The 24209-nt window shown below is 41.7% G+C and overlaps 1 protein-coding gene across 1 annotated transcript; it reads left to right on the top strand.

Moving 5' to 3' along the window:
* Positions 1-272: 272 nt before the first annotated feature.
* On the top strand, positions 273-4298 carry LOC139369704 (phosphatidylinositol glycan anchor biosynthesis class U protein-like). The gene is made up of 3 exons (XM_071108965.1): positions 273-391; positions 2423-2565; positions 2723-4298. The coding sequence occupies exons 1-3, from the start codon at positions 292-294 to the stop codon at positions 2834-2836; spliced, it is 357 nt and encodes a 118-aa protein (XP_070965066.1). The 5' UTR covers positions 273-291; the 3' UTR covers positions 2837-4298.
* Positions 4299-24209: the final 19911 nt, after the last annotated feature.

The following is a 24209-nucleotide window of genomic DNA, read 5'->3' as shown; positions in this document are numbered from 1 at the left end:
ACTGTACATTTGTTTATCCAATGTGTAACTCTGTTGTTTGTGTCGCACTGCTTTGCTTTATCTTGGCCAGGTCGCAGTTGTAAATGGCCCCTGCGGGAATTGAACCCACTACTCTGGTGTTACAACTCTCATGCTCTACGTAGCCACACAGGACCACGTGTGTGTATATATGATGTATCCCATCTAAAAGTGCCATCTATAAGTCCTGTAAATTATTTAGTCCTAAAAAGGCTGCTGTATAGTAACACTGCTGTCCTCTGTCCCAGGGATCACCCAGTCTTTCTGATCTTCATGCAGATCGCCATCATCTCCATCTTCAAGTTCTACCCCACCGTGGGCAACATCGCCCTCTATATGGCTTTTCTGCCGGCCTGGAACCACCTCTACAGATGTGAGTGGTTCTTTCCCATGAGCCATGGATTGCGTTCGATAGGGTACACCGTAGCAAACTGTTTTGCAACAGAAGACGAGCACAAGCATTTCTTATTGGACAAGTTAAGACAGTACCTCCTCGTTTCAAAGCTTCCATTTCGCACCTACTGAACTCTGTCCTAAAGATATTTCTGTTGAGGCTGGAATACTCTTCGCCCCTGTCGAATTCAGTTTGTCTTCATCCCTCAGAAGTTGTACAAAGTTGCGCTACATTAATATTCCGTGTCATCTATTGTGTAGATCCCGCTGTACTGTATGTGTGAGGGTAGTGTTTCCCAAACCTCTGCTCTCTTCATTAGCTATCTATTCCACTGCTAGCAAACCTCTTTGAACTAATCAAGGGCTTGTAAATAAATCCAATCGATGGAACAGCTGGGGTGGTGGGTACTCAGTGAGAGGTTTTGGAAACATGTTTTATGAGCTGCACAACAGACGGCATTGGACATGGACAAAGCTCAACTGAGACAATTATTTTAGGAGAACTAACCGTCAGAGGGTGTGCTCCTTAACGTCATCCCTAATACTGTAGTGCAGTAATCCTCAATCCTGCTTCAGGTGACCCGCAGTACAGTAGGTTTTGTCCCAGCCAAAGGAATGTACTTTTTTTGTCTTAGCTGTAACACACCTAATTCCACAATTCAAAGGCTTAATGACGAGTTGAATCAATTGTGTTAGTGATAATGCAAACAAAAATAATTGCCAACACCATTGGGTCACTAGGACCAGGATTGAGAAACAATGGTCCTTTGTAGCTCAGTTGGTAGAGCATGGCACTTGTAACACCAGTATAGTGGGTTTGATTCCCGGGACCACCCATATGTAAAATGTATGCAGGCATCAATGTAAGTCGCTTTGGATGAAATCGTCTGCTAAATGGCATATATTACTGATTTAGGGTTTGTTTTCAGACCAGGTCAAGGGCTAGTTTCTTTACAAAGAGAAGCAGGAAGAGGGGATGACTCAGCTTTGTCAAATTCAACAATAGAAACTGATTTCTGATGCACCACAGGCATCTAACACAAAGCTCAATAACAAGAAAAGCCAGGATGGTATTTCAGAAAGCATAATCTAATGAGTCATCCAGCTTAATGATAATCTATTTAGTTATAGCCAACAGAAGTTGGGACTATAGCCAGCTAGGGTAGAGAGTGGTCAGTGATGTTTTAAAGGTTGAAGTTTGCCTTTTTCTGAACTGGAGTTCATACAATTGGAGTCCTTTCAATTAGTCATGTATTTATTTGATAGGGAGAGGTACAGTAAAGAAATTAACACATTGTGTAATCACCCGTGAAATGCATTGCACCGTCATGATTGGGCTTGCACTAATTGCAGAATATTTACTAGATCGAGTTAGCTGGCTAAGTGTAAAGTGTTGAGGTTGTAGAACTGGAATGGTGATGCCCATCTACAGTGGGCTCCGTCCGGTCAGAGAGCAGAGACAGAAGCAAAGAAGCAGTTGGAGTCTTTATTTACATGAAGATGGTTGGAAAATGGAATGGATTGTTTAATAGATTCATAGAGTGATGAACAGTTGATGTTTCCTGTCCTGTCCTGACAGTTGGATGTATGAATTAGGATTTTTAATGGCTGCCTGAATTAGCCATTAGCAGCCGGAATCCCACACAAACAAAGAGGTGAGGAAGTCCTCTTCTATGCAATAAAGGATGTTGGAAATCGCATTCAATTACTCATACTGGTAGTTGTGAGTTGTTGACTTGCTCAACTCCTCAACTCTGTTTGGGTGATGGACCCGGATTGAAAGGAGGCGCTCTCTATGGCTGCCCTTGTAAATACCTGGCAATAGAGAGATATAGAACGCACACCTGCCACGAATGCCGTCTCCCCAACTCCACATCACCAATCGGCGATTTCTGTACACTAAGATTGGGGGAAACTTCTACAAGAAAAAGCTTTGGTTTTAGGCTCATTAAGAATGATATGACTGTACATTATATAGTTTTATATTGACTTTATTTGCCTTGTGTTCTAGTCCTGAGGAATATCTTCCTGGTGCTGGTTGTGTTGTTGGCGTGCTCCGCGCTGTTCCCCGTCCTCTGGCACCTCTGGATCTACGCGGGTAGTGCCAACTCCAACTTCTACTATTCCATCACGCTGCTCTTCAACGTGGCACAGGTGAGTGGGCTGGAATGGGCTCCACAGCTGGGTAGGCTAGCATTGGTACAGGCATCTTCAGTGTGAAATCAGCTGGATTAGAGTACAGTACCTTTAACTATTGAAATTATAATTTTCACAGATGGATTTCTGTTAATATTGCTTTGTTTCTTCTCAGATCTTGGGGGTGTCGGACTACTTCTACGTGTACCTGCAGGGAGAGCATCACCTAACCCACGGCCAGTACCTGAAGAGGAAAGACGGTAGCGAGGCCACTCTGGTTCTCAAGTAGTGGACGACACATACTCATACACACACACAGGCAGGGATGGGACCGCTGCATGACTGAACATTACCCCACACTTCGAGTTCTTATTTCTGAGGTCTTAAACAAACAGCCCAACCAACCCCTTGCTCCCACATAGACCAGCCTTGGTGTTTCTGAAGGTCCCACTGAAGCAAACCTGAAGAAATGAAGGAAGGAGCAGACATGGAGATTAAGTGGCTGCGGTGAAAGATGTGCTACCTTTTGTCTGTTCTGTCGCTCTGATGAGTAGGTGAGATATATATTTTGGCATGTAGGTGATTGGGTTGCTGGTCTGGGTTCTTTTGCTTTTTTTGGTCCTACCTCTTTTCTGTATTTACTTTCTTATGCCCTTAGGACTCACTGTCACTCACATTGAAAACAAGCAGATGAATTGTGCAGATGTGAGCCTTTGGGCACTTGGGTGCATATGTAAACCAGACAGATCTGCTCTTTTACCAGCAGAGGGCGTCAGTTGAATAGGAAAACAACAGTGATTTGTCAGTCTGTCTATCAGCCAATGTGTTTATTTGGGCACGCAACAGAAAACTTTTAAAAACATTTTGCGTAAAAAAATTGGTATTTAGTATTTTCCAAGTAGTCCACCTCTGTTTCAGGACGTTGTCTTCTGTTTGGTGCCTAATGAACACAACCCTTTAAGTTTTGCTTTCCTAATACACTAAACACTGTGTCCAACTATAACTGTCTGTACAACTTGTTGGTAAGTTGCTACTCTTCTCTCAATGAGTATCTGATGACTCCTTCATTGTCACTATTTGCAAGAGCATAGGCAAAAGATATTGGGGATAAGACACCCATTTACTGGAGTGTGTCTTCTCTGAGAAAAATGGAATCTGAATGGTACTCTGTACTTAGTGACAATGAGATATGATCTGGAATCCTCTGAACTCTCGTGATGCACTCTGCTTGGTGAATGTGTTCCGTGTCAACTCGAATGTTCATGTTGCCATTTTTTTATAAAAATTAGGGATTTATGTGTATTTATTTGTATTTATAGTATTTATTTATTGCCAGCCCTGATTTTTGTTCTAAATTTTTTGCGTCAATCATTTGGTAAATGGATGAGTACTTAAGTTGTTTGGTATGTTTGTGTTTTTATTTTATTTTTTACATAAGACCAGGGTGATTTTGAAACGGATAATGTTTTATTTGCTGAATGAGTGGCTATGAATGATGGCTACAGTACCGGTTGTAGTTTTTGGGGGGATACCGATACAGTGCCTTCAGAAAGTATTCACATCCCTTGACTTTTCCCAAATTGTGTTGTGTTACAGCCTGAATTTAAGAGTAATTAATTGTAGATTTGTTTTGTCATTGGCCTACACATAATACCCCATAATGTCAGTAGAATTATGTTTTATTATATTTTATTTTTAACACATTTAAAATGGAAAGCTGAAATGTATTGAATCAATAAATATTCAACCCCTTTGTTATGGCAAGCCTAAATAAGTTCAGGAGTAAAAATGTGCTTTACAAGTCACATAAGTTGCATGGACTCACTCTGTGTGCAATAATAGTGTTTAACTTGATTTTTGAATGACTACCTCATCTCTGCACCCCACGCATACAATTATCTGTAAGGTCTCAGTTGAGCAGTGAATTTTAAACACCAATTCCACCACAAAGACCCGGAAGGTTTTCCAATGCCTTGTAAAGGAGGGCACCTATTGGTAGATAAATAAAAAAGCAGACATTGAATATCTTTTGTAGCATGGTGAAGTTATTAAATACACCCAGTCACTACAAAGATACAGGCATCCTTATGAACTCAGTTACCGGAGAGGAAGTAAACCACTCAGGGTTCTCACCATGAGCCCAATGGTGACTTTAAAACAGTTAGAGTTTATTTGCTGGGATGGGAGAACTGGGGATGGATTAACAACATTGTAGTTACTCCACAATGCTAACCTAATTGACAGAGTAAAAAGGATGCCTGTACAGAATACAAAATATACCAAAACATGCCTCCTGTTTGCAACAAGGCACTAAAATGAAACTGCAAACAATGTGGCAAAGCAATTCACTTTCTGTTCCGAATACAAAGTGTTATGTTTGGGGCAAATCCAATACAACACATTACTGAGTACCACACTTCATATTTTCAAGCATAGTAGAGGCTGCATCATGTTATGGGTATGCTTGTAATCATTAAGGACTGGGAAGTTTTTCAAGATAAAAAAAGAAACGGAATGGAGCTAAGCATAGGCAAAATCCTAGAGTAAATCCAAGTTCAGTCAGTTCAGTTCCACTAGATACTGGGAGATTAATTCACCTTTCAGCATGGCAATAACCAAAAACGCAAGGCCAAATCTACATTGGAGTTGCTTACCAAGAAGACGTGAATGTTCCTGAGTGGCCAAGCTACAGTTTTGATTTTAATCTACTTGAAAATCTATAGCAAGTACTTATAAATGGTTGTCTAGCAATGATCAACAACCACTTTGGCAGAGCTTGGAAGAATTTTGATTAATGTACAAATGTTGCACAATCCAGGTGTGGAAAGCCAATAGAGACTTACCCAGAAAGACTCACATCTGTAATTGCTAACAAAGGTGTTTCTACAAAGTATTCACTCGGGTGTGAATACTTCTGTAAATTAGTTATATCTGTATTTTGTTTTCAATAAATTTGCTAACATTTCTAAAAACACATTTTCATTTTTTTTCCATTTTGAATTCAGGCTGTAACGCAACAAAATGTGGAATAAGTCAAGGGGTATGAATATCTTCTGAAGGCACTATATGTGCAGCACACTGGAAGCCTATTCCGGTCCTGGAATAGCCTGTTGGATCACCCATTTTAATCCATAGAAGCAGGTGGTGTGGACAATTTATTTTTTAACCTTGTCACTTCAGCTGATCAACTAAGAGCAGACCTTGTGGCCAATCATTAGCCCCTGTCGACCCTCCCTTCTGGAATTGTATTTTGTTTCAAATCTGTTTGTACATCTATGTCGGCCTTTGGGTCGTCACATGATTTTACAAGCTGGGTCACTCATCTAAAGTCTATTCTGCAGTGAGACTGCCACACTGTTGTGAAGATCAACCCACTTTCAGGGGCTTCAGCGTGATGTGAATACATCTTTTTAATGAAAGACGAAAAAAACACGACGTACACTAAACAAACAAAATAATAAGACGACCGTGACCACTATCAAAACTGAGTGCAAACATGCAACATCACATAGACAATAACCCACGAATACCCAAAGAAGATGGCTGCCTAAATATGGTTCCCAATCAGAGACAACGATAAACAACTGCCTCTAATTGAGAACCAATCTAGGCAACCATAGACATACATAAACACCTAGATGGTAACAACCCCATAAACCTACAAAAAACCCTAGACAGTACAAAAACACATACATCACCCATGTCACACCCTGACCTAACAAAAATATATAAAGAAAACAAAAAATAATCAGGTCAGGGTGTGACAGTTGTTAACTCATTTTCAAATGGAAAATGTATTTTTTCACTAGTCTCACACAGAGTTATGGGGGACTGCAAGTTTCCCTCTTCAATTTAACAATTAAATTAACATCGCCATTTTGATACAGTACATTATACCGTAGGTTTTAGGTTAAAGTGAGCTTCAATCATTCTCTGGAGAGAAATAAATCATGGATGTACTCAAATGTTAAGGGCTTCTATCCTGTAGGCTATGGCCAGATGAACCTTATTTTCCACCAAGTATTTTTTTAATTTTTTTTATAATCATATACTAATTATAAACTGGTAGTTCGAGCCCTGAATGCTGATTGGCTCACAAACACATAATTTTACTGTTCTAATTACGTTGGTAAATAGTTCATAATAGTAATAAGGCACCTCAGGGGTTTATGATATATGGCCAATATACCACAGCTAAGGGCTGTGTCCAGACGTTGCGTTGCGTCGTGCCTAAGAACAGCCCTTAGCCTTGACATATTGGCCATATACCACACCCCCTCGGGCCTTATTGCTTAAATAAATCACATGTTTACATACTGAATACAATGTATGATGATAACATTAAAGAATGTATATTAGTACACGTTCCTTGATAATAATTACAGTACCAGTGGACTTTGGACATTAACAAAACTCTGTTTTGGAAAAGACTGACGTTATGACAAATTATCCTATTTACATTTTGTAGTACATTTTGACAGTAGAATAAATGTTTCCGATTCATATCGATGGCACATAGGCTGTTTTCTAAATGAAAAGTTGTTTTTTAGGAGCAGTTGCTGCTCTTTAAATGTCCAAAGTCCACTGCTACTGTAATTATATTATTTTTACAGCATCCGCATGTGTGGTCAATTATAAACTTTTAGTACTCCTTGGTCTTTTTGACTCTTGATTTCAGATCAAGGAACGTGTACTAATATAATCATTCAAGCAACTAAAGTACAATGAATCAAATATAGACTTATTTCTTCATGTAAGTCTGAGCGATATGTTGTATTGTAGTAGGTTTCCATAGAGCGATAGACCAATTGCCAAAAGAAAGAACAGACATCCACTTGCTCCAACTAACTTTATTTTCGTTCAAGTTATATTTCATACAAGTTCTAGTTTAAGTTATTTTGTGTGGCTGTATCAATCAAATCCAGTGGTCTGCTGCTAGAAGTTTGAATTATAGCTATTTCAATGGACGCAACAGGTCTTACGTTATGTAATCGTAGTTTCCCCCATGACAACCAGACTCCCCTGCCCATTTCAAAGAGACTTTTCCTTTGCGTTGTTTTCTTTTGGGCTTGTGAAGCGCTCTATTGTTTGGATATAGTGCTGTCTTTTTATTTTTTTTGTCCTAGAGCTCATTAGTTCCTGGAAAGGGTAGAATGGAATGCTTTTGTATCGTACTTCAAAACGTTGGAGCCTCACTCAGACATCCACTCAGGCATTAAAATCAGACTGACAAAAAAAAAAAAAAATGTAGGCTACTAAATGGCAAATGTTTATCAAAGCATTTATTGCACATAGACTATGCTGAGGCCTAGATAACATGTGGCACTGTTCCAATTTCCTCTGCCAGCTTTGATAAAAGTAAATGTGGAAGGAATGTGAATAGACTCTTCTCTTGGGGTCAGCATTTGCTGGAGTCAATGCCAGTTAAATCATAATCTCAAGGCTATTTGTGACCCAGACTGGATTCCTTACTGGAACACCACTGGTGGTATAACCCAAATGTGTGTCAGCAGGTCCCCAATTCAAAACCTCAATTGAGTCAATGTAACTGTTTATGGGCTTTCGGACACAGGAATGACAGGTTTACAGTGTATCCAATGATCACCACTGCCAAGTATAGCGGGAAAACATAACTGGAATGTTCTGTCATAGTAACGGATGGATAAGGTGCATTGCTTAAACTTTATAACTCATGAATAAGCCATTATAGATGGTTATAAATGTTTACAAATTATCAGAAATGTTCTACATGCTAATGAATTGTAATTCTTACAATGTATTTCTTAATGATTAAATGTTACAATAATTAGTCATTAAAAAAGCTTTGTTTTCTGATGCATATAAATGTTTACGCTTGTTTAAAACATGTTTATAAATAATGAAATACTTATTCATATACTTTTTTATTGTTTTTTTGAATGTTATTAGAAAGTGTTACTGGTGCATTTAAGGTAACTGCTGCCAAACTCAAGTCGGTAAGAGATTGTTTAGGACAGGTAAGACAAGTAATTAGGACAGCTGAAGCAAGGTTCAAAGCAGCAACCTGCCAACTCACAATGTGTTGACAATGTGGGAAGGCAATTTGGGTGACAATTTGGGATGGCATGTTCTTTTTTACTTTGACAGTAAAGGTCATGCTACAATATAACTCATAGTCTGACTGGTAGTTGAATCATTTTGCGTTTTTCAAACACCTGAAACAGCTTTTTCCTGTAATCTAGAGCCATAATCATTATGCCTAATTCAATGTCAGAAATATGGCATACCTGGTCAATTGTAATTTAAACCAATTATTTTTATGCATATCTAAGTATACCTATTGAGCTGCCTGTATCCCATGACTGGTGTTTTTCTATTTTTATGAAACCAAAAATGCTCATCTGCTAAAATCTGAGTAAAAGATTGGAAGTAATGTGAGTCTTATTCAGTATATTTAGTAATTGATACCTAGTTATTGGGTTGGGAGATTGGATAACCTATCTAGCTGGCTAGCTAAAGCCAACTTCATAAAATTGCTAGGTGGCTAGTATTACAGAGAAATAACAAAACATTGTTTTATTTATTCATCAATAAGGAATCAATAGGCTACATAGCTTAAATGAAGTTTAGTAATTAATGAAATTATTGCAGAAGTAAAAAACTGGATAAATCTGAGCGGGCATGTGCCTTTGTGCCCCCTATGGGCATGACGCCACTGTGACATGTATACTCTTAGTTTTTCATCCAAAAACAAATTGTTTCAATGGCTAAAGAATTGAACAGTGCACCAGCGGTACTTGCTTCTGTGATTCCTGAAATGCTAAGCCTGTTGGAGTATTTTTTGAATCCACAATTCTACTTTTGTTACATTGTTTGCCAGCTCAGCTGGTTCGCTAGCTCTGTCTTATTGACCAACTAATGTTGCTAACGCTAGCTAGCTAGCCAGTTAATATAACTTGTTTTTCAAAATGTATGTTAGCCATGTTATGAATACAATCATCATCTGCTGTCGACATCAGGGTATGATTTGAGAGCACTAGTTCTGCAAAAGTGGTTAGTAACTTTGGCTGCATGCTCATTGACAGTAGGCAGTGCATTGAGCCATCCAGTGGCTTCCCACACTACAACCTTAATCATACCAGGTTCCTGTGAAGCAATTGTAATGACAGTTCACCACAACATACCAGAGAGTCCCCGGATTAGCAAGGGATAGTCTGTGTTTAATTTCATTGTGTATTAAAAACACAATTTGAGATCATTGTGAGGAGATTTTGCCAGTGGTTTGTATGGGGAAATATATGGAAGGCCATTCCTGCCACTCCCAAAAATTTGTTCTCCAAATTCAAAATTTGTATCTCGAAATTACGAGATAGGAGAACATATTGTATGTTTCTTATTTGTAGCATTATGTGCTCCGATTTCCATCTATCCTCTTTGCAGAAATCAGCACAGCCAGCAAACGTGTGGCGAGCTGGCATTTCCATTTGTCCCAACACTTTTGATTTGGTTTAATAAAAAATATTGAAAAAAAAAAGCATTGAAATAGGGACAGAGCACTGTTGTTTAGACTGATTTGCCTCATGACTTGTGAAGACGTGAACAATTAATCTGTGTTTCAGTCTGATCAACTAGCCTTACTGATAAACACAGCTCTAGGTAGCCTAGAGAAGTCTATGTGCTCTCGTCCCCTCTGGCCAGGGGAAACATCATGTATTTATAGCCTAAGAAGCTATGTATTTGTAGCCTATTTGGTTTATATTCAACCTTGGGTGGCTAGGCTACCTAGACCTTATCAATCCAAAATGTTTAACTGGAATTAATCAACAATTTTTTCATAACTTTTTCATTACAGATGCAAAGGCCTTCACAACACAACCCTGCATAAAGCAAGCTCACCCCTGTTAGTTCTATTGTCCAATCACAGTTGGTTAGGTTTTTTTTAAACCATATGACCCGATTTGAAAAAATATGGTCCCCTCATAGCCCATATTAAACTGTTTTACAGCTGATTTTATTAATGTCATACCCTACAACTAGGGTCCAGAGTTTTACCTGGTTATGTTAGCCCAGTGTTTCTCAAACCTCTCCTCAGGGATCTACAGACGTTTCACAATTTTGGCCCTGAACTAGTTCACCTGATTCACCTAATCATGGGCTTGATGATTAATTGACAAGCTGAATCAGGTGTGCTAGTTCTGGAATACATAAAATATAATAACTGACTGGGGGTGCCCAAGGAGAGAGTTGAGAACCACTGGGTTAGCCTACCAGGGGCTAAGCGAAGGGTCAATTGCTAGACAGAAGATCTGAGGGTTATTCTACGAAGCAGGTTTGAGGAGTTAGCGAGGTAACTTTGGTCAACTCTGAATGAAATGACTGAGGACCAATGACATCAGATTATCGCCCTCTTGCAAAGATTGTGTCATCATCCCCTTCATTTGAGGAAGACGCGGATTTAATAGATGACTGATTTGTGTGTTAAAACATAGTAATGTTAAAATATATCACATTTAGTTATGACAGAATGCATTTTAAACGCCATCCAATGTAAAACTTTTGTATGGCTTAATACATTTGATAGGAGTGGGAAAAAAGGTGCTTGTGCATTGATAAACTCACCAAAGACTGCATTAACGATAAGTAATCAAATAAAGACGGCACTTCTAAAATCCTATTCACACCATAGCCTGCTGAATTTGCAAGAAAACATGTGACACTGATTCGCCCATGGATTGATGTTTTAGCATTGTCTCAATGAAGAGTTTGGTGTTCTACTAGCCATGTGGGACATGCACACTCAATTACAAGCCTGCTACAGTTAGCGGCAGGCAATATTCACCGTAGTATGGATGAAGCCTGAGCTGGAATGCGAAGCTAACTAAAGCTGGTTATCTTGAGAAAAAAAGTAGATGTAGCTTGTTTTACAGGATATCCCTCTGGTTGACAAATTCTGTGGCCAAATCCTGTGGCCAAGTAGAATGCCATGATGATGCACACAAGGTTGTATGTAGGCCTAGGTAGGGCTTTGGCAATCATGACATTTTGTCAGCCAGTAACTGTCATGCAAATGACTGAGAAAGTTAGACCCCCACATTTATTTTTATTGTAATTGTGAGAGGTTAGCATGTCTTGTATGACATTTGTGCTTCTGTAACTTTCTCACTCATCATTATTCACAATTCATTCAGGATTATCCGTAATCATGGTATCATTCACATTAAAGTGTTTAGAAACATATTAGATTCTTATTTACAATTAAAGGGACTCCAAAATGACACAATACATTATTTACCATTCATTTCTATTGGGCACAAAATCATCTGAATTTCAACCAAAGCGAACAGCAAATGCATCCAACAAAACTGTACTCACAAGCTTAATGTAATCATTGTGTGCTATGAATATGGGATCAAATACTTAACTTTTTACTACTTGAATAAATATAAAAGTGAATTTATCCCTATACTTTCGGTCCCCTAAAATGGGAGGACTATATACAAAAAGTGATTTCTAAATGGTTCGATATAGATTAAAATACCCTCAAATTAAAGCTGACAGTCTGCACTTAAACCTCATAGTCATTGTTTGATTTTAAGCCAAAAGAAGAAAAAATGCTTCACTGTCCCAATAATTACAGGGGGCATTGTATTTGGCAACTTCAGTTGTGAATGATACAAACCTTAGAGAATGTCTTCGAAATCAAAACTTAAATGGGTTGCATGATGCAACTATACTGATGATTTGAAAAAGTTTCAAAAAAAGTGTATGCTTTGATCCTTGCCACAGGCTGCACATGCTGTTCTCTCATCAAGTTGATAATATTCTTACCCATCAGACTATTCTCAATTTAGTCTTGTCTTTACTAATATGTGAAATTAGTTTAGATTTAGAATAGACCATTATCAAATGGCTTTCCAAATGAAGCACTGGGTAGCTGCAGGAACAGAGTTGGAGAGCCCATGGCATGCAGAGTTTGGGTGGAATATCAATACCTATTTTTTGAGGTCATTGTGTTTTCCAATGCCTTTCTATGGGAAACCCGATTTATTAGGGCCCAGATTGCAGTTCCTATGGCTTCCACTAGATGTCAACAGTCTTTAGAAATTGTTCAAATGTTTTTCTTTTGAAAAATGTGTCATTCAGATGGACTCAAGTCTTTTGGTGCGTGTGAACAGGAGCATGCTCCTCGTTATTTTTCTCTGGTATTGGAAACAGTTTATTCTGTCTTAAATTTAATCGATTATTTACATTTTAGGGTACCTGAGGTTGGATTAGAAACGTTGCTTGAAATATTTGGACCAATTTTACAGGTAACTTATTAGATACTTGTAGTCTTGTTGGGCGAGTTGGAACCTGTGTATTTCTGAATCAAACACACCAAATAAATTGACATTTTGGAGATATAAAGAAGGAATTTATCGAACAAAACTACCATTCATTGTGTCACTGAGACATTTGGGATTGGAAAAAGATGAAGATCTTCAAAGGTAAGGCATTTATTACATCGCTATTTCTGACTTTCTGACGCACCTTGTTGAATTATTTTTTTCATGTTTTGTATGTGGGGGGCTGTCCTCAGATAATCGCGTGGTGTGCTTTCGCCGTAAAGCCTTTTTAAAATCTGCCACAGCAGCTGGATTAACAAGAAGTTAAGCTTTATTTTGATGTATTACACTTGTATTTATATGAATGCTAAATATTTATATTTCTGTAGTTTAAATTTGGCCCTCTGCAATTTCACCGGATGTTGTCAAATCTATCCCGGTAACGGGATTCGAGCGTTAAGGGATCCGTAAGAGGTTTTAACTAGTTGCCTTGAACACAACTTTCTAGCTACTTAACAAGCACCAGCTGCTGCTAACTGCCAATCAGCATCCACTCCTGTTTGCAACACTTTAAATAGTTTCCTTGAACACAACTCCTCAACAAGCATCAGCTGCAACTCATTGCTAATCAGCCTCCTCACCTGTCCTCACTCTCCTTAATCACCACTGCCACCGTACTTAAACCTGACCAAACTAACGCTCCTAATGTTTTGTTCTGCAGTGTATGTTGTGGTGCACGACACTGTGCAATACTAGCCTTATCATAGTTTACATCCTTCCTCCACCTTCTTTCTATACTGAACAAAAATATAAACGCAGCATGTAAAGTGCTGGTCCCATGTTTCATGAGCTGAAATAAATTATCACAGAAATGTTCCATATGCACCAAAAAATTATTTCACTCAAATTTTGTGCGCAAATTTGTTTACATCCCTGTTAGGGAGCATTTGATCCTTTGTCAATGTAATCCATCCACCTGACAGGTGTGGCATATCAATAAGCTGATTAAACAGCATGAACATTACACAGGTGCACCTTGTGCTGGGGACAATAAAAGGCCACTCTAAAATGTGCCGTTTTGTCACGCAACACAAGAAAATGTTGAGCAATGTAATAAAGTAATGACTAAGTTAGTTAAGTTACACGTTATGTTGGCTGACAATTTGCTAGCTATGCTCACCTTATGAACCGCATACCATATAATTACTACAGTTGCTTGCATTTTACCGGTATTTTAGCTAGCTACCTAACGTTAGTTGGCTACTAATACATTGAACTAGCCAGTATTTTAACTATATGCAATCTAACCAACTACCCAACGTCTATTGACTTGATTATTCACGTCCTTCTTAGCTTAGCTAAGTGGTATAGTTGTTGCGCGTTTGTTACAGGGTTATATTGGTGATTCCCATTGCCACTTTATTGTTAAGCCAATGTATTTTATTTATTTTTTTCTTGCCTTCATCTACTCAACATGGCATCTTATTGGCTGGTTTGCGTAGCTTGCTTACGAGGGAGGATGTCTCAGTTAGAATCGTCCCAGTGAACAAGCACCAAACCAGCGGTAAGTTGTTTATTGCAAAGCACTGTACGTCAAAAAAGTGATTTTTATACTCCCAAATGATGATTTAAATGTTCAATTTAGATCATAAGATGTAGTGTTTTTTGGTGCATATTTGTTGTGCATTTTGTTGTAGAGAATTCCAGCTAGCAACTTACTGTAATGGTTGTCATCTGGAGAAAGAGAGGAGGACCAATGCGCAGCGTGGTAATTGTTCATTATTTTAATAAAACAACTGAACACTGAACAAAAACGACAAACGAACCGTCCTGTAAGGTGACAAAAAAACACTAAACAGAAAATAATCACCCACAACTAAAATGGGGTAAACAGGCTTACCTAAGTATGATTCTCAATCAGAGACAAAGATCGACAGCTGCCTCTGATTGAGAACCATACCAGGCCAAACACAGAAATACATAGAAAAAAGAACATAGACTACCCACCCCAACTCATGCCCTGACCAAACTAACACAAAGACAAAATAAAGGAACTAACTCCTCCTCAGAACGTGACACTTACTGTGTCTGGTGGGGGGGTTCGTATATTTTGTACAGTGCGTGAGTGCAGAGTTGGGTGGTGAGCCGTGCATTGCATGACGTGCAATTTTGTGCTGTTTCTATCAGAATAAATCTCTATGACTGGTGCTACAAGTTGGAGTTTGTGTCGATGATTGATTGTACACAACGCAAGAAGAGTACTGTTACAGTGGTGCCGTGACCGTTCTTCTGGATCGGATCGTCCTTCGCTGAATTTCCATCTCAGAACTTCGCCGTGGTTGCCGTTGGAGAATCAGATAAGACGTTGCTGGTGCAGTTTATGGCGATATCGCATTTCGCCACAGGAGGGCGCTACTGCACCGTTTTATTATCGACATTTATGATTTCTCTGATTGAGACTTTCTATATTGATTGGGACTTTCTCTTCACTGTTAAACAATAACTTTTGTGTTACTTGTTTATTTGCAATTCTAATGTATATCTGATGTAACTAGGGTGAGTTTTACCAGTATACGAGATATATGTTAGATATATATATAATAATAATATATAATATATATATATATATATTGCTATTTGCATTTTGATTTTAGTGTGTTGATTTCCCATTATTAAGATGGAAGGTGTTGGGAGAGGTAGGGGTTTCCTGACATTTAATCTGTCACCATCTGTTGCTAGGGGTTCAGCCAAAATTCAAGTTGCTTCTACACCTATACCTAAACTGGATGGTTTTGGGAGTTTTGATGATAGTTTACCCATGGAAACGCCAAGGATGTGAATGAAAGAGGTTTGCCAAATACAGGGAGTGGGGAGGTCTCCATGGATTTCATAGCAAACATAGTACAGCAGATTGGCCATTCCATTGGGAGAACATTGACTCCTGTTTGGAGTCAAAGGCAATTGTTGGACATGTTGGGGACAATGTTATGGGGAATGCATGCAGCTCTAGGGGTATGGATGTGTCAGGCCTGAACCTGGTATTGAAGTCTGATATCAGGGAGCCGGTGTACTTTCGGGGGGATGGCTCTGAAAAGTGCACATGCATGAGTGGGAGGATATGGTCATGGTTTACATGCGTAAGAGGGGCGTATCTGTGATGGACCAAGGAGATGAGGTTATGGGTAGGCTTATGGAAAGGGCCCGCAATGTTGTTAAAGTGGGCATACGCAGCAATCCCTCTGTTGATTTATCTAAAGGCCCAAGTCCCATCTTTGACATACTGAAACAACATTTTAGTGACACTGCTTTTTCTAGCATGCCCCTCGCTGACTTTTATGCCACATTACCTCTGACTGATGAACAACCATTTGACTATTGGCTCAGACTAAATAGGGCTTTGGAGGTTGCTGAAGATTGTCTAAAGAGACAGAAAAAAAGTGTCCTCTCTCTCTCTCTCTCTCTCGTGAGCTCACAGTCATGTTCATCAGACATTGCCCTAACGCTGAACTGTCGCTTATCTTTAAGTGCAAGCCATTACAGCAGTGGACCGCTGCAGATGTTCATGAGAGGTTGGATGAATACATGAGGGAGCGGAGGTACTCTCACTTATCTAAGGCGACCCCAGCCATCGCAACAATGAAGCAGGAAGTTGGTGCTGTCATGCCACTTACCATGCCTAATGTGAGGCCCCACATGGAAGTACCTAATGCGTTGCCTTCCCCAGCCCAGACTATTCAGGGCTCAGCTGAGCCGATGGAATGTATCCTTGCAATGCTGGAGTGTGTGCTGGAGCAGAGGCCACAACAGTCTGACCGTCAGTTCTATAAAGGGATTAGGAGCTAATTGAAGTCTAATGGGCCATGTGAAGTGTGTGGGAAGGGTGGACATGATACTTACTTTCACTGCAGGGCCAATCAACTCTGCTTTATTTGTCATGTAGCTGGCCACGCATGCTCTCAGTGCCCCAAGGCCGTAGCTCTGAGCACAGCTGGTGGAGTCCCTACAGTAATCACTGCTCAGCTCCCGGAAAACTAGTAGGCCTGCATGTAGAAGGGGAGAGTGTTGGGCCTTTTGTAGAGTCACCATCAGTGAGAGCTATTGATTTGGAGTCTGTAGGTTTTCACTTTTCTTGTTTTGTTTTGTTTAGTCTGTTCATGTATAGTTGTCTTTATTAAAAACATGAATAACCACCACGCTGCATTTTGGTCCGCCTCTCCTTCACCACAGGAAAGCCCTTACAGAATCACCCACCACAACAGGACCAAGCGGCGTGGTAACGGGCAGCAGCAGGAGCAGCGCGAGAGAGACTTCTGGACATGGGAGGAGGATTTGGAAGGAAAAGGACCCTGGGCACAGCCTGGAGAATATCGCCGCCCCAAAGAAGAGCTGGAGGCGGCGAAGGCGGAGAGGCGCTGGTATGAGGAGGCAGCACGGCGGCGTGGATGGAAGCCCGAGAGTCAGCCCCAAAAACTTATTGGGAGGGGGCACACAGGAAGTGTGGCGAAGCCAGGTAGGAGACCTGCGGCAACTTCCTGTGCTTACCGGGGGGCTGGAGAGACCGGGCAGGCACCGTGTTATGCTGTGAAGCGCACGGTGTCCCCAGTGCGGGTGCATAGCCCGGTGCGGTACATTCCAGCTCCGCGTATCGGCCGGGCTAGAGTGGGCATCGAGCCAAGTGCCATGAAGCCGGCTCTACGCAGCTGGTCTCCAGTGCGTCTCCTTGGGCCGGCTTACATGGCACCAGCCTTGCGCACGGTGTCCCCGGTTCGCCTGCATAGCCCAGTGCGGGCTATTCCACCTCGCCGCACTAGCAGGGCGACCGGGACCATTCAACCGGGTAAGGTTGGGCAGGCTCGGTGCTCAAGAGCTCCAGTGCGCCTGCACGGTCCGGTCTATCCGTCACCACCTCCACGCACCAGCCCTCCGGTGGCAGCCCCCCGCACCAGGCTGTCATCCTGCCGGAGCCTTCCTCCTCTCCAGCGCTATCGGAGTCTCCTGCCTCTCCAGCGCTGCCAGAGCCTTCCTCCTCTCCAGCGCAGCCGGAGTCTCCCGCCTGTTCGGCGCTACTAGAGCTCCTGCCCCTCAGTCCAGAGGCGCTAGAGCCCCTCATTCCAGAGGCGCCAGAGCTACTCAGTCCAGCGCCACCTGAGCCGCCCGTCTGCCCAGCGCCGCCTGAGCCGCCCGTCTGCCAGGGGCCGCCAGTGCCGCCAGTCTGCCAGGGGCCGCCAGTGCCGCCAGTCTGCCAGGGGCCGCCTGAGCCGCCCGTCTGCCCAGCGTTGCCTGAGCCGCCTGTCTGCCTCATTTCCGCCTGAGCCGCCCGTCTGCACAGCGCCGCCTGAGCCGCCCGTCTGCCAGGGGCCGCCAGTGCCGCCCGTCTGCCAGGGGCTGCCAGTGCCGCCCGTCTGCCAGGGGCCGCCAGTGCCGCCAGTCTGCCAGGGGCTGCCAGTGCCGCCAGTCAGCCAGGGGCCGCCAGTCAGCCAGGGGCCGCCAGTGCCGCCAGTCAGCCAGAGGCCGCCAGTGCCACCAGTCAGCCCAGAGCTTCCGCCCCTCTGTCCAGACCTTCCGCCCCTCTGTCCAGACCTTCCTCCCCTCTGTCCCCTCTGTCCAGAGCTTCCGCCCCACTGTCCCGAGCAGCTGCACCTCTGTCCCTCTGGGGGGGGGGGGGGGGGGGGGGGTACTGTCACACCCTGACCATAGTTTGCTTTGTATGTTTTGGATGTCTTCTTTGTCTATTTCTATGTCTGGCCTGATATGGTTCTCAATCAGAGGCAGGTGTTAGTCATTGTCTCTGATTAGGAACCATATTTAGGTAGCCTGGGTTTCACTGTGTGTTTGTGGGTGATTGTTCCTGTCTCTGTGTTTGCACCAGATAGAACTGTTTAGGTTTTCACTTTTCTTGTTTTGTTTTGTTTAGTCTGTTCATGTGTAGTTGTCTTTATTAAAAACATGAATAACCACCACGCTGCATTTTGGTTCGCCTCTCCTTCACCACAGGAAAACCCTTACAGTATGTAAAAGTGTTTGTGACGAAATGGAGCCTGAGAAGAGTATCATAATGCAGAACACACAGAGACTTTCCCCATATGATGATTTATTCTATGCCAAGGTGTTAATAGGAGGAGAAGTGGAAGTGAGAGCTATGCTTGACAGTGGTTGGTTGTGGTGGGTTGAAGATGAGGCCTTTGGGAGTATGTGAGCTGGAGATTGAGGTGTATGGCTGTAGAATTGCCCGAACTGTTGAGTGTTGTAGGTGTTCAGAAGTCTCACACCACGCTGTACCATCCGATGGAGCCCTGCCAACGAGAGCAAAGCACAGAGACCACAGGCTTTGCCCCTTTCCTGCTAATGTTTGGGAGAACGCTGGTTTGGTCTATTCATGTGACCGATACTGTTTCATAACAAGTGACAGACCAACACCTCATAAGGTTTCTTTCTAAGCTGAGACCTTGAAACTGAGATATCTTTCGTTTGTTCTCAAAACAACGTCTGGGCGTACTGCCAAATTGCAGCTACTGATAGGTGTGATTTGTACAGTCAACCACTTGCGTGAACACAGAAATTGGTTAATAGAACAACACATGAATAGAACACAGAAATTAGTTATAAGAACAGCACAAACATTAAAATGTCCCTTACACTACCACGGCCTGACGATGATGTCTACCTGAGACTCTAAGACAAACTCTAGAGTCCAACCCCTGGATCCTTCATCTGCAAGCCTCTGTTTCTTCCGGTCCATTCTCATTCCCTTCCTGAATCCTAATTTCTTTGAAAAGATGTTTCCAAACGGCAAAGGTCTATCTGGTTCATTACAATTGCTTTGTAGAAAAATACATTCACAGTTCTCATTATCAATAGAAAAATAGCTACATAAATATACATTCTGATACTTTCATATACAATGTTCAGTCTCTAACAGCAGTTGCAGTGCATGGGCTGCTAATCGCTGTTTATTATCTATGCATTGTCACTTTACCCGTACTACATGTACCAATTACCTTGACTAACCTGTACCCTGACATAAACTCGGCAACCCCTGTATATAGCCTTGTTATTGTTATTTTATTGTGTTATTTAAAAACAATAACAATAATTCTTAACTCTATTTTCGGCGGCAGGTAACCTAGTGGTTAGAGTGTTGGGCCAGTAACCGAAAGGTTGCTGAATCAAATCCCTGAGCTGACAAGGAAAACATCTGTCATTCTTCCCCTGAACAAGGCAGCTCACCCACTGTTCCTAGGCTGTCATTGTAAATAGGAATTTGTTCTAAACTGACTTGCCTAGTTAAATGAAGGTTTTAAAAAAGTGTAAAAAAATTCTTACAACTGCATTGTTGGTTAAGGGCTTTTCACGGTAAGGTCTACCTGTTGTATTCTGCGCATGTGACAAATACAATTTGATTTGATTTGATGGGTAAGATCACTGGGGAAGCCAAGCCAGGGGGGAAAAAGGCATATTACAACCTATGTGTTGTGATAATTGCTTTGTTTGCTCTATAACCTGTTAGTTCATATGCCTTGACACCGTGATATATAGGCCTAAGGCTACAACAATTAGAAGACACAGTGGCAGAATAAATTCAATTACACCTTTGTTTCATCACAAAACTGGAGAGCAACATCTGTCCTGTGAAGTCCACAAAACATATTGCAGTTACATGATCTACAGCATGTTCAAGAAAGTCAATGTTTTTAACATTTTGGAACTAAACAACTATTGATTTAGAACCACAGAGAGTTACCGCTAGTCGTAAAAAAAACAGGCGCTGCCTCCACTACAGTACCAGTCAAAAGTTTGGACACACCTACTCATTCAAGGGTTTTTATTTTTACTATTTTCTACATTGTAGAATATTAGTGAAGACATCAAAGCTATGAAATAGCACATATGGAATCATGTAGTTACCAAAAAAGTGTTGAAGAATTAAAAATACATTTTATATTTGAGATTCTTCAAAGTAGCCACACTTTGTCTTGATGACAGCTTTGCACACTCTTGTCATTGGTCCCACCTGCCTAGAACCTACCCTCACCGTAACGTTAACATAACTGCAGGAAAGCAGTGTTCAGGAGGCGGGGACGAAGTACACTGTCTACCGGTGTACTACTGTAGCTACCAGTGTCGCCCCCACCTCCATAACATTACCGGAGTACTAGCTAGCTAGCTAGTACTCAGTGTTATCAACTCCTCCGTAAGGAAAGTAGCTATTGGCTATCCTAAAAGTTGCTAGAAGTCGCTAAATGATCACCTAATCATCACCTAATTTGCATAATTGGCCATGTGCATGTAATTGTGATGGATGCTGTAGAAGAGAGGAATTATGTTGTGGGAGAGACAAAAAGTGAGTAAAAAACACCCTAAATATGTTTAGAACGACAAATGAGCAAGCTGCAGAGAGTAGCACACACAGGGAATAAAAACCAGATATTTGAGCCCATACTCCTCCTTCAGCACTTTATGGACACCATTGTTAATCCCCGTCATAACAGAGGCATTGTCAGTCCCTATCCCCAGGAGTTTCTCTTTTTTAAGACAAAACTTCTCGAGGAAAGCCACAACAGCACAGGCTATAGATTTAGTATCGCCTCCCTCCAACTCAACAAGCCCCAGAAATGTTGATACAATTGTCTGCTCGGTGTCACTAAAGTACCTTATCACAACCCCCAGGTACTTAGAAACACTTACATCCGTGGACTCATTGAGGAGGCTGAAACGCTGGTCAACCACATCTACGACCAACTTTTTCAGAGAGTATGGTGCTAGGACACCATTAATCATTTCTGTGCACTTTGTCCTGCATTTTGAAGTGGGTAGCAGCAGTGGAGTCTGAGAAAGCAGCTCTACATGCTTCTCCAATGTGATCACATGCCAGCATGGAAGGAACAGTGTTGTTCAGCGATAGCTAATTTTTTACCATGAATGGCAGCTTGTTTTGGGTGGAACTGTTATAAGGCTTTGCCTTTTGAGTATGTTTTTAGTTGTCATGTGTTTTTTTACATCACTAAGTTTGGCGTAGAAAACAGGCAGCATGCCCGTGTATCATCTCCAATGAACGGCTTCACCCAGCCTTTGAATTCAGGGTTTGATTCCCACTCCTTTCTGTATTTTTGAGTGTACAGTTTAGACTGAGACATGATAAGCTAGCCAGCTAGATGTTTAGCTTATGTCACAGAGAGGCACACACACAGTGGACAAGGTGAGTAAGTGACTGAGGCTGTGTGTGTCAAATGCAGTGATTTATTTTTGTGTAGTGATTTATTTTAGACAAAGAACATTTTACATTTACATCCCGCCAGTGGCGGCTTCCCGCAAGCATGATTCATTTGCAGTCTGGACATGGAGGGGTGAACATCTCCTGCTCTGACTGCAGCTGGGAGGGATTGCTGCGCGAGTACTGGGCCGCCTGTGAGTGCTTTGGGACAGGGGTGGGGCCCACGGCAGCACCCGCTGCTCGTTGAGAAGAGCAAGAACGATATGTGCTTTCAAGTCAGAGTCTACAAAAGCCTCCAATAGCACCAGAAAAAGTCGCTAGATTTGTCCCTAGTTGATGTTTTGAAAATGTGTCGCTAGAGGGGTCTGAATACTCGCTAAATATAGTGACTTAGACGCTAAGTTGGCAGCACTGCTAGTACTTTACCCCCGCTTGCCAATTGCCTGCCCTTGCCGTAACATTAACAGAGTTGCGGGAAAGCAGTGCTTGGCAGAAGGGAGCGAGGGACGCTATGGGGGGTGATTCATGCCAGAATTAAGCCTTGTGAAGCTGCTGACACTTCTCACCAAGTCACCTAACGTCTTCCTAGAGCCATAAAATACCGCCATGAATTAACTTGGACTGTCAATGGAGACAAGTTTGTTTCTAAGGCATCAATCTCACACAAATCATCAAGAAACCTGTAATTGACAATTAACCTGTAAGTCTATGTCGTTGTTTTTTTTTTTGAATTGTTTATGTGTTCGCTATGCGGGGGGAAATGATAAGACAAGCGGAACTATGTGGCTAAGAACTGTTGTAATGGGGATTATTATCGTAGCAACACACCTTTGGAGTGAAGGCAATCTGTGAGACCTAACTCCTCTATATTCGACTGAAAGCCGTGGACACAACTCTTATTGGTTCGACTGGAAGCCGTGGACACAACCCTTATTGGTTCTCAAATGTAGGTTACTGGGAACTGGTAACATCACAGTCTGTGATTGGCCAACAACATTTAGATCTGTATGCAGCGAGAAAAGATAACATACCATGCCAGGAGGTGTTGAGGGAAAGACAGATTACCTATAGATTGGACATCATCCTTTCTAGGCCATTAGCGATAACAGGAAATACACAAGTCGTAGGCTACACTGTAGTTCAAGGTGGCTACGTCGGAATGTCTGCTTGCACGGGAAACATTGTACGTTTCCAACACATATGGTTGAGATTTTATTAATATAAATATAAACTATGCACATTATGACTTTTATTAACATGCGACACAGGCGTCACGCAGACGTTAGTAAGGTGTTTGTATCATGTCATGTCAGTCAGACGTGCAATGCTAGGCAACAGCCACACGGTGGTACGGTTGCCTTGGCGTGGTACGGTTGTCTCTTATCACCCCCCATAGGACATTGTCTAGTCGTGTCTACCAGTGTCCTAGATCGCGGCCCTCGCCTCCCACCTGTGTTATTGGTGCATTACCGCCACCTACTGTGCTGGAGTGCTCCTGCCTGTGTACCGGAGACCTAGCTTAAAAATCTACCAATAGAAGTATAAAGAGGGGTTCCTGCATGTGCAAGAATGCCTACATTTATGTTATTTTTTTATCCTTTATTTATCCAGGTTAGGCTCGTTGAGATAAAATATATTTTTAAAGAGAGACCTGGTTCAACCAAGAAAGCAGCAGGGGAAACAATGTTTCAGTCATAGACACACCATAAACAACATTTAAACGTAAACACGCATACATTACAAATACAGAAACAGAAGCGTTTTTAGAAACTTATTGACTATATAAAAGTATTTGGAATGATTATAACAAGAAACACTCGCAAACAAACAAAGTACACAAGACACACAGGGCTCGTTCAACATTGCAGTTGTGTTTAAAGGCAAGTCGAAACTGACTGATCTACAAATCACCTTGCATCCTAAAAACTACTCAATATTATTCTTAGATCAGTCAGTCACAATTGACCCATGACTCATCCCGGTTTTGATGCTCTTGAACACAGCCATGGGTTCAGCTACCTTCAATAGTGAGAGTTGCCGCGTTCACATGCTAGACTGAACTAGTAAACTCAAACATTTCCGACATGCTTGTAGTTAAACACGTGCCGCGTTCAACAAGTCAGCAAGTCTGAAATTTCAGAGTTTTA

This window comes from Oncorhynchus clarkii, chromosome 17 (assembly GCF_045791955.1).
Source record: "Oncorhynchus clarkii lewisi isolate Uvic-CL-2024 chromosome 17, UVic_Ocla_1.0, whole genome shotgun sequence".
Taxonomy (NCBI): domain Eukaryota; kingdom Metazoa; phylum Chordata; class Actinopteri; order Salmoniformes; family Salmonidae; genus Oncorhynchus; species Oncorhynchus clarkii.
The sequence above is the reverse complement of the archived record's forward strand: the minus strand, read 5'-3'. Positions and strand labels throughout refer to the sequence as shown.

Bases quoted from the DNA above. Each gene is read 5' to 3' on its own strand.
- LOC139369704 (XM_071108965.1), top strand. From the start codon at position 292: ATGCAGATCGCCATCATCTCCATCTTCAAGTTCTACCCCACCGTGGGC. The intron at 392-2,422 runs GTGAGTGGTTCT...CTTGTGTTCTAG, and splicing joins CTGGAACCACCTCTACAGAT to TCCTGAGGAATATCTTCCTG. The intron at 2,566-2,722 runs GTGAGTGGGCTG...GTTTCTTCTCAG, and splicing joins TGCTCTTCAACGTGGCACAG to ATCTTGGGGGTGTCGGACTA.